Raw genomic sequence first — 9107 nt, forward strand, 5'->3', positions numbered from 1 at the left:
TGTATGAGTGAGACTGCTACTGTAGGCAGGGGAATCTCCTGGAAATGATCTTTCTTCAGAATAGTGCAAATGCACACACACACACACACACACACACACAGGCATATATATATATCTATATATATATATATATATAGATATAGATATATAGATATATAGAAATTTCCAAGTTGTCCAGGTTACTTGCCACGAGGGAGAGCCTTTTTCTGATTGGTATTCTACCTGTAAGGAATGTGTGCTTATTCCCTAGTGAAGTGTGTCACCACCAGTTTGCAGAAAACTGCCATTTGGATTCTTTGAAGCTCCCGTGGTTTACTGAGGACAAGCACTCCTAACCTTCCACTCTTTACCCTTCTCCTTCGAGTACACACAAAACAGCTACCCCAGTAGGACTTATCCCTATGCCCATGTTCTCTGCTTCCTGGATCTCAGCTTGAAACACGAGGCACATATTCCTCATGTCAAATATCCAGTTTTGGAACAAGACCAGCGCCTACTGGAAGGCCGCATAACCAAATAAGCAACGGGTATTAATAAACCAGTAGGACATCTTGTTCCTCATCTGTCTACCCCTCCTGCCCTTCAACGGTCCCCCCCACTCATTCACGTACCAGCTTTGGTTTTCAGGGTACCTCTAGCACCTTAAAAACAGCTCTCCAGGTGTCCTGGTGTTTCTGTCGTTTTAACACAGCTACAGTTAGAAGTGGAGTTAGGAAGAGGGGTGTCAGTTACGAAGATGCCATAGAAGGGGTGACTGGGAATGGTGTCACCCCTGAACCAGCGGTTAACAAGCCATGAGGAGCAAGCAAGCTGGTAAGCAACTCCTCCGTGGCCTCTGCTTCAGGTCCTGCCCTGGCTTCCCTTCATGATAGATTACAACTGCGCACTTAAAAACTCTTTCCTCGGGGTTGGGGATTTAGCTCAGTGGTAGAGCGCTTGCCTAGGAAGCGCAAGGCCCTGGGTTCGGTCCCCAGCTCCGAAAAAAAAAAAAACTCTTTCCTCCCCGGGTTGCTTTTGACCATAAGACACTGGGCATGGTGGTACATGCCTGCAGTCCCAGGATCCAGGAGGCTGAGGCAGAAGGATGGGGAGTTTGATGTCAGCTTGGATTACATAGTGCAGCTGTCTCAGAACCTGCCTACACCAGTACTTCAGCCTATCCAGTCATGCTACCCCACACTGGAGCCTGAAGCTGCAGCTTGGAAGATGCACTCTCCTGGGAGGATTAAAGGGAACACAATATATAATATCCTCTTCTCATTCCCGAAGTACACCTCAGGTCATACACACCCACCCCTCCAACAATGCCTTCCTATTCAGCCACATCCCGAGCTGTACACACAACCACACTCCACGTCCACACCATTTATCCCATACAATAAATGACCTTTTTTTTTGAGATTTAAAAAACAATGTGCACAGGAGTCAGATTCCTTAAAAGCAGTTACAGATGTTGTTAGCTACCTACCATGTGGGCGCTAGAAATTGAATCCGAGTCCTCTGGAAAAGCAGTCAATGTTATTAATTGTGGTGCCATCTCCCTAGCCCCATATGTGACTTCTTAAAGTATGTATTTATGGAAAGATATTAAAGTCAGGCATAAACTTTATGCTAATAGAGTGCTAGCCATGCAGGTTTTCTCCCTACTTCCCTCCTCTGATTTCCCCTCTGTGGTCCCTTCAGGTCTAACTTCTTTGACATTGGTGTCACAGCTCTCCTGACTCTTTAGTCATTAGAGCCACCTGGTGGCCACAGAGGAAATCACAAGCGGATTACCCACAACTGTCTCTGGTGCCAGAGACTGCAGGGTGATTTTGAGTCTGGCTCTGTGGAAGGAAAGACACACACACACACACACACACACACACACACACACACACACACACACACACACACCTGTGAGTAGAGACCACAGAATAGAACCAGGCGTGCTACTGTCTCTTAGTCCCACCTTCCCTTTAAGACACATGAGCCCACTGGTTATTGTATAGACAGATTCCTTGATATCCAGGTTCCTTCAGTCATATTTATTGAGCAGCAGCTATGTGCCCGGCAATGGAAATACAGAAAAGAGTGAGTTTCTGCCCTCGTGAGCTTACAATCTAGCAGCCAGCCAGCCATTTTCACCCATTCTACATAGTTTTAAAGTAATAATAAAACATAGAAAAATGCATACTGCTGAGAAGTGGGCCAAAAAAGACAAAGGAAAAAAAAACGGGGGCTGGAGAGATGGCTCAGTGGTTAAGAGCACCGACTGCTCTTCCAGACTGGGTCCTGAGTTCAATTCCCAGCAACCACATGGTGGCTCACAACCATCTGTAATGGATCCAATTCTCTCTTCTGGTGTGTCTGAAGACAGTGATAGTGTACTCATATAAAATAAATAAAACTTTAAAACAACGGATACTTAGGATAATCAGGGTGCAAAGTAGAAGGGTATGGTGCACTGAGAACAGTTTCTGTGTTAACTAAGGGAAGAAGAGACCTCATGGCTTGCAGGACAAGGACAACTGTGAGGGGTTGCCATGGGCAAAGAAGGCAGAGCCTGATTTATGCAAGGCTTTATTTAGAGCTTTATTCCAAAAGCATGAAAAACCTACTGAAGATCTGAGGCAGAAAGTAAGATATTTAGGTTTGTGAAGGCAGAGGCAGAAATTGGACGTCAGCTGGTTTCCCAACAGTCTGAGACAAAGATGGTTATTACATTAGACAAAAGAACAGATTCCAAAGATTCTTAGATATAAAATTGATGAGTGCTTGGGCTTATAGGGAAAGGAGTGTGTGTTTCTAACAAGAAGTTGTGAACAGGCAAGTGATCTCTGAGTTCTGGGCCAGCCAGGGCTACACAATGAAGCCCCAGGCAATCTACAACCAGTGGGGTGTTCTGGAAAAGAGAGAAACCTGGGCAGAACGAGACACCCTGGAACATTCCCAGCAGAAGTCATAGGAGGAACTGCTTTGGCTCTCAAATAGTTTAAGACTTAGAAGAACAAATAAGAATAAACATTGATCATGTCCAAGCTGACTGAACATCACGATTATTGATTCAGACAATGTATGGACTCTTAGGCCGCATGGGACTAAGTGAAAGTCTTCAGCACCAGTAGACTAAGAAATAGCTGAAATCAGGAGTTTGACCTTTGCTCATGCTTCCCACAGTGGCAGTGCAGCCCAGCCAGTGTCTCGTGGAGGCCACCCGCGGCTGGGAAGATGCAGGCTCCTTGACTCATATTGGCTGCCCCTGCTGCAGGCTCACTTATCAGTTACTATGTTGTCGGTTTTGAGGCAGGGTTCCTGGAACTTGTTTTGTAGACCAGGCTAGCATGGAACTCATGAGATCCACCTGTCTCTGCCTCCCCAGTGCTGGGATTAAAACCACCATGCCTGGCTCAATTTATCAGTTATCCTTAATTCCCCTCCTCTGTTAGAGACAAAGGGAACCAGATGTAGCCAGTCATTATGGGAGTTGTCTGCCTCTCATAGCTCCCCTCTTTCTGACCCCAATAAACTTCTTTTAGGGTCACCATTTGACAAACAACTCTGTCTTCCTTGATGTCTGTAAGTGGCAAGGCCTACTGGAAAAAGAAGGCGCCCCCTATTGGGTCCTCACTACAATGTCTTGATCTACAGACCTTTCTCCATTCTGGTTTTGCCTGGAGTCAGTAAATATCTATATTGTTGCCTCCCCACTCCCCACCCCCAACAATCAGAAATCTTGTTATGATAGCAACAAGGAAGTAGCCTCAGTAGCAGTGCTTGGCTGAAATTTAGCCTTCCCTGCCTCTGTCCCCAGAGTACTCTTTTAATTAACTCCCTGCAAACACAGAAAATATTGAGTACACAATAGACTCACATTTCCCCATCATGCAGCAAGCCTTGGACAAGCTCACATCCCAAATACACGGTTTGAAAAAAAAAATGGTAGCATTAGGCAAAGCTACTGAAAATGTTCCTTTACACTAAAAACAGCCTGACTTCCAGAGCAGGGCACGTTTGTGCACTGTGGCTCTACCACAAACGTGCACTTGTGCTACTAAACCTTTGTAAATTCCTAAGGGAGCATCTGTGAAATGGCACTAATGTAGTCACCCTATAGGACAGCTGTACTTAGCAGCGTAAAACTCCAGCATATTTCCAATCCTAAACTAAATGCATTCACTTTTCCCAGGGCACCAACTAGTAAACACCTTTAGAAAGGAAGTCAACCAACCATCTATGACTGGTGATACTAATTTCCAAATCCTGTCTTTGTAAATCCCACCTTCCTACTAACATCTCATTCTCCCTTTTACCAAAAACGATCTTCCATCCCTTCATCCCTTTGTGTCTTTCTCTTACGACTACAAAAGTTCTGTCTGAGCCTTATCTCCTCCCATTCCTGAGCCTCTAGGTCTCTTTCTGTTCTGAGGATTCTCTCCTAAGACCCCTCTAATGCTCTTTGAGCAAATCATCCATGAGCAAAGGAGCCAGGGATAAGGCCCTTACATGTCAGAAAGGCACATGGACCACAGGCTGAGCCCCAGCAGGGAACAGAGGTGTAGGCCCAGGCCCCACAGACCCACACCTCGATTCCTCAAGGACAGAAAGAGGCAAACTCAAACATCTACATGCACATCTCCTTTCCTAGAGCTCTGTGAGGTCATCATTGAAGTAGAGTAGTATTGCGGGTGTGTGAAGTGTACCATCCATGTTAAGGAAGTCAAACTCTTCTTCTTCATCCCGGATCCCATTTTCTTCCAGGGTTTGATCCATGTTCAAATTCTTCCCATCATATTTCCATGTATAGCTGGCAGCATGTGCATTATAGGGGAGATAGCGGTGTAGGATTTCCCACATTGAATCCAGAGCCCCCACCTAAAGAACACAGAAGTATCCACCTCTAGAATTCTGCATGGAACACACACACACACACACACACACACACACACACACATACACACACCCCAAGGGCCAGAAGGGTCCTTACACCTAGATCTTTCAGGATTTGCTCTAAAGAAACTGGGAAGAAAAATAGAAGAGAATCTGTTACAAGAATTGACCGAGCTTGAATCAGATTGCCTCCATTAGCAGATAGCACCCATCAGGCATCCCATAGTCCTAAAGAAGTAAAGTTGAAGTCACAGCATCCTATAAAGACACCAGAGTCTATCACTTCTAACAAACGGGTCAAGAGAGTCAAAGCCTGCCTCTCGTTTACAATGGGTCCATAGCAGCATATAAGCCCTTTCCAGGACCACCATCGCTAAGATGCTGGCCTAGATCTATGAAGGAGACTGTGGTAGCTGTTAATACAAACATACTTCTAAAATTTCCAACTCTGGGTACCAGGGTCATCTGCTTTCCTCTGTCGTGTTAAATGGAGGGAAGAAGATGTGGCTCCCAGAAGTGATTTCTGGTTCATCTAATATGTCTCCAGGCACCAGATCTCACCTCCAGTGTGTGCTCCTGTGATGTAAGAGTGTTAATAATACGGATGTTCCGGGTCTGGGCAGACAGCCGTCCCACCTGGTAATTTAGCCCCTTCCACCAGGGTATTCCGAAATCATTGGCCCAGTCTGAACGGGGCAGAGGAGGCGGGATATGCACGAAGCGGCCTCGCGGGGTGCGATATCTCACGCAACCAGTCAGTGGATCTATGTGCTTGCGAATCTTCAAAAGCAAGGGTTTGGAGAGAAGGACGGGAGCAATCAGTATTTCGAATTCCAGTTATTCCCCGCCATCCCTCCCCTGCTCTCCAGGGCCGCTTCCACCAACCCCACACTCCAACAGAACTTACGTCTTTGGTCTTTGGATCAAACCAGTGACTAATGTCCTGGCCTGCAACCTCCAGGATGGGTTTCAACAGTAGGTCCCCTAAAAAGGAACAGAGGCCGTCAAAGGCCGGCCACCCAAGTGCCAGAACCAGCTCTCCAGACTTTTCCTAGCGTGTGTTCTTTACCTTTGAATTCCTGTACAAGTGGTGTTAGATTGTAAACAAATCCCAGATAAGACACCCATAGGTCTTCGGGCTGGTTGTGTTCCGCTACTTCTGACGGCGTGAAATAACGACGCTTAAAACAACCAAAGTCTGGCCCCGCCACTAGGCCCCGGCGCGGCATGGCTCCTGTTCTATAAGAGACACAGGCTCCCTCAGCTACTTTCTCGCTCCTCAGCAATCTCACAACTATCAGGATCAAGAACTACCTGGAGTGCGTTTATCGCTGACATGGAAACCATTGTCCTTTTCCGGCCACCGTCCACTCTAGTTAAATATACGTAAGCAGGGCGGGGCTTGGGCTGCGCCTGTTCACCGGAAACATTCTGGATTCCGGCATCGAGCATGATGTTGTTGCATTCATTCTTAGAAAATATGAAGACGATCCGTCTCATAACGGACTGTAGGCTAGATGAGTTAGGGGCAACAGAAAGTACTGAAGAGGAGACTAGAGTAGAAGATTGTTTAAGTCACCAAATCTCCAGGCGTTTCTAAAAGCTGTTTTAAGAAATTTCAGGTAAAGTTCTCGCGATATTTTTTTATAGTCTAGTCGGCATCTAGGAACCTGGCATGAAACAAAATCTCGCGAGATCTCTGCAGTGGCGGAACCGGAGATGAGGAATTGTGATCTCACGAAAGAGCTTGGGAGCACTCGCGAGATCTGACGCGCCGACCCCAAAACGCTCTTAGGAAGTTTAAGGCCCAAAGGAGGTCCCAGGGCCAATGGCCGGAGCTGGGCCGACCATGCTACTACGAGAGGAGAATGGCTGTTGCAGTCGGCGTCAGAGCAGCTCCAGCGCCGGGGTTAGCGTGGGCTCGGGTTCTGGAGGAGCAGTCGGGCAGCAACACCGGGTGGGAAGGGGAAGGGGAAGGGGGTGGCGAGGATGGAAAAGGAACTGCAGTTCCCGGCAGCCCATGAGCTTCGGGCAGCGCCGCGCGGGCAGCTGGGAACTGTAGTTCTACGGGCGTGCTGCCGACCCTGGGCGTCTGGGTGCTTGTCCTGCCCTAGCAGGACTCTGATGGGGAACAGGAGGACTCGCCTGCAGCGCGTGCCCGGCAGCAGCTAGAGGCATTGCTCAACAAGACCATGCGTATTCGTATGACAGACGGAAGGACACTAGTCGGCTGCTTCCTGTGCACCGATCGTGACTGTAATGTCATCCTGGGCTCTGCGCAAGAATTCCTCAAGCCTTCTGGTCAGTGCACAGGGAATACACACCTACTTCCTCGGGAATGCGGCGGAAATTCACCACTAGGCATATCCTCTTGCAGGCCTTACTGCACCCCTTGTTTTCCGGGGCGAGACTGATGTTTGCCTGCCATTCTGATTCTCTGACTCTTTTTTTTTTTTCCAGATTCATTTTCTGCGGGGGAACCCCGTGTGCTGGGTCTCGCCATGGTACCAGGACACCACATCGTTTCTATTGAAGTCCAAAGGGAGAGTCTGTCGGGGGGCCCGTATCTCTGACCACGATTGCACTTCTCTTTGAGACCATTAAACCCTATGACCAAAGTGGCCCGTGTCTGTGTGTAGGTCCAATGTCAGGGTAGGGTTAGCACCCTACCCTTAGAGGTTCATCTGAGCCCAGGAGCTTCCTCAACCTGCCCCTTCAACCTAATGCTCAGGAATACCAAACCCTCCCTCAAGTTATGAGCTTAAGGCAACAGGGCCTAGGGTGGGCCCCTCCATCTTCCCTCCCACGCTGCTGCTTCAGATTGTAGCGGGAAGGGGAGTCATCCTGCTCCGGAAGACCCATTGTTTCACACCCCGGCCTGGCAACACTTAGTTCCTTTAAGCTGGGGTCAGAGAACGGGCTCGGGTCCCCAAGGGGAGTTGAGTAGGCAGCCGAAACAAGGCCCTCTCTGCACTATAAATGGGGAAGTGACTTTGGGGTCAGGGCCAGTGAACTCTGGGGTCTGACCAGGAAGAACGGACTAATGCGATAAGGAAAAGGCAGGATGCTGAATGATGTTCTCTGGTTTGCTCATTTGTAGTCTTGAGGATCTGTTTCCTACTCCTGAGCCCTGGGCAGGGGCAATTGGATATGTGCCACCCCTATATTCACAGAGCGCATTCATTTTATAAATTTTTTATTATTTGTGGTGGTTTCTTCTCAAGTCCTGTCCCTCAGTCCTGTAAATTCTGGAGGAGCTGCACCAGAAGGAAGGCACACATTCCAGCTCTCCTATTTACACTAGGGAAGGGGAAGATGTGCAGGGTCCAGCCCAAACATTCAGGAACCAAATGTGAGTCTTTGAGACATGGAAATTTTCGCCAGCATTGTGTCCACATTCTGTTGTTCCATCAAAGAGATGCTAGTATTTGACTGAGGCAGCGGTGAGGAGCAGGGTTGGGCAGTACACCCTGGGCTTGCTTCAAGTCCTTGAGAGACCAGGAGGGCAATGGACAGGGTTCTTGACTCTAAGCACCTCAGACCCAGACCTTTCCCGGTGTGGGAACAGACCGGGGACTTGATGAGACTGGGATTTGCTTCGGCTGTGGGATGCGCCGGCGCCTGTAGAGGGCTCGGCTGTAGGGCACAAGGCAGTCGGCCAGGCGGAGGCGCAGGCAGAGGCGGCGGTAGGTAGCCAGGGCAAGCACAAGCAAAGGTACGAGCAGTAGGAATCCAATGACCAACAGGGTGGTGAAGCCTGGGTCCCGCAGATGCGCGGTGCAAGGGGGTGCCTGAGAACGCAGAAACTGTGCGGATAAGAGACATCAGAATGGGCCACACTGTGCCTAGAAGAGTAGAACCCAAGTGGGAATGTTGTGGCTCAAAGACCACCCGCCCACACACCACTCACGCTTATCGCTTGGGCACATGCTTACCTGGGAGTGGCAGAGAAAGCCGAAGCCTAACATGGTGACAGCAGGTAGCAAGATGGTCCCCAGCACCAGCGCCAACAAGAGGAGATTGAAAACAGCCACCAGCAGATTCTGAGCCGTTACTAGCACTGCACAGGCCCAGCAATCTAGGGGATCCCGGGGCTCTGGGGCGCCAGCGAGACCGGGACGCTGGGCTGCGGGGACCTCCGCCATGGCCTAGTTGGTTCCCGCCCCACACGGCTGCAGTCCTTATAGCCCTCTTTCCTGCCCCTCCCCCGGGGCAGTCTCTCCCCACCCCGCCCCCCA

General features: G+C 49.1%; 3 protein-coding genes across 8 annotated transcripts; 1 reads left to right on the forward strand and 2 right to left on the reverse strand.

Annotated features, from left to right (window-relative positions):
• Positions 1–2006: 2006 nt before the first annotated feature.
• Cyb5d1 (cytochrome b5 domain containing 1) lies at positions 2007–6247 on the reverse strand. Of its 4 annotated transcripts, none has more exons than XM_087573421.1 (5): positions 6184–6247; positions 5939–6108; positions 5777–5853; positions 5506–5649; positions 2007–4854 (listed from the first exon to the last, which is right to left on the reverse strand). In XM_087573421.1, the coding sequence occupies exons 2-5, from the start codon at positions 6096–6098 to the stop codon at positions 4624–4626; spliced, it is 612 nt and encodes a 203-aa protein (XP_087429547.1). In that variant the 5' UTR covers positions 6099–6108; positions 6184–6247; the 3' UTR covers positions 2007–4623. The 4 variants fall into 4 exon arrangements, with proteins under 4 accessions (XP_087429547.1, XP_087429545.1, XP_087429546.1 ...); XM_087573419.1 differs by having other exon boundaries at positions 5431–5649; XM_087573420.1 differs by having other exon boundaries at positions 5939–6247.
• A 351-nt stretch (positions 6248–6598) lies between these two features.
• On the forward strand, positions 6599–7487 carry Naa38 (N(alpha)-acetyltransferase 38, NatC auxiliary subunit). Of its 2 annotated transcripts, none has more exons than NM_001105794.3 (3): positions 6599–6778; positions 6987–7170; positions 7330–7487. In NM_001105794.3, exons 1-3 carry the CDS (start codon positions 6698–6700, stop codon positions 7440–7442), a joined length of 378 nt encoding a protein of 125 aa, NP_001099264.2. In that variant the 5' UTR covers positions 6599–6697; the 3' UTR covers positions 7443–7487. The 2 variants fall into 2 exon arrangements, with proteins under 2 accessions (NP_001099264.2, XP_087426549.1); XM_087570423.1 differs by having other exon boundaries at positions 6625–6778; positions 6984–7170.
• On the reverse strand, positions 7329–9024 carry Tmem88 (transmembrane protein 88). Of its 2 annotated transcripts, none has more exons than NM_001128155.1 (2): positions 8805–9024; positions 7329–8675 (listed from the first exon to the last, which is right to left on the reverse strand). In NM_001128155.1, the coding sequence occupies exons 1-2, from the start codon at positions 9012–9014 to the stop codon at positions 8406–8408; spliced, it is 480 nt and encodes a 159-aa protein (NP_001121627.1). In that variant the 5' UTR covers positions 9015–9024; the 3' UTR covers positions 7329–8405. The 2 variants fall into 2 exon arrangements, with proteins under 2 accessions (NP_001121627.1, XP_087429767.1); XM_087573641.1 differs by having other exon boundaries at positions 8049–8660; positions 8805–9023.
• Positions 9025–9107: the final 83 nt, after the last annotated feature.

The sequence above is a fragment of the Rattus norvegicus genome, chromosome 10 (assembly GCF_021556685.1).
Source record: "Rattus norvegicus strain SHRSP/BbbUtx chromosome 10, alternate assembly SHRSP_T2T, whole genome shotgun sequence".
NCBI lineage: Eukaryota > Metazoa > Chordata > Mammalia > Rodentia > Muridae > Rattus > Rattus norvegicus.

Excerpts from the sequence above, each read along its gene's own strand:
- Cyb5d1 (XM_087573419.1), bottom strand. The coding sequence starts at position 6,098 with ATGCCGCGCCGGGGCCTAGTGGCGGGGCCAGACTTTGGTTGTTTTAAG. Across the intron at positions 5,854-5,938 it reads ACTTGTACAGGAATTCAAAG|GGGACCTACTGTTGAAACCC; the intron begins GTAAAGAACACA and ends GTTCCTTTTTAG. Across the intron at positions 5,650-5,776 it reads TTGATCCAAAGACCAAAGAC|ATTCGCAAGCACATAGATCC; the intron begins GTAAGTTCTGTT and ends TTGCTTTTGAAG.
- Naa38 (XM_087570423.1), top strand. The coding sequence starts at position 6,698 with ATGGCCGGAGCTGGGCCGACCATGCTACTACGAGAGGAGAATGGCTGT. Across the intron at positions 6,779-6,983 it reads AGAGCAGCTCCAGCGCCGGG|CAGGACTCTGATGGGGAACA; the intron begins GTTAGCGTGGGC and ends GTCCTGCCCTAG. Across the intron at positions 7,171-7,329 it reads AGAATTCCTCAAGCCTTCTG|ATTCATTTTCTGCGGGGGAA; the intron begins GTCAGTGCACAG and ends TTTTTTTTCCAG.
- Tmem88 (NM_001128155.1), bottom strand. The coding sequence starts at position 9,014 with ATGGCGGAGGTCCCCGCAGCCCAGCGTCCCGGTCTCGCTGGCGCCCCA. Across the intron at positions 8,676-8,804 it reads GCTTTCTCTGCCACTCCCAG|TTTCTGCGTTCTCAGGCACC; the intron begins GTAAGCATGTGC and ends TTATCCGCACAG.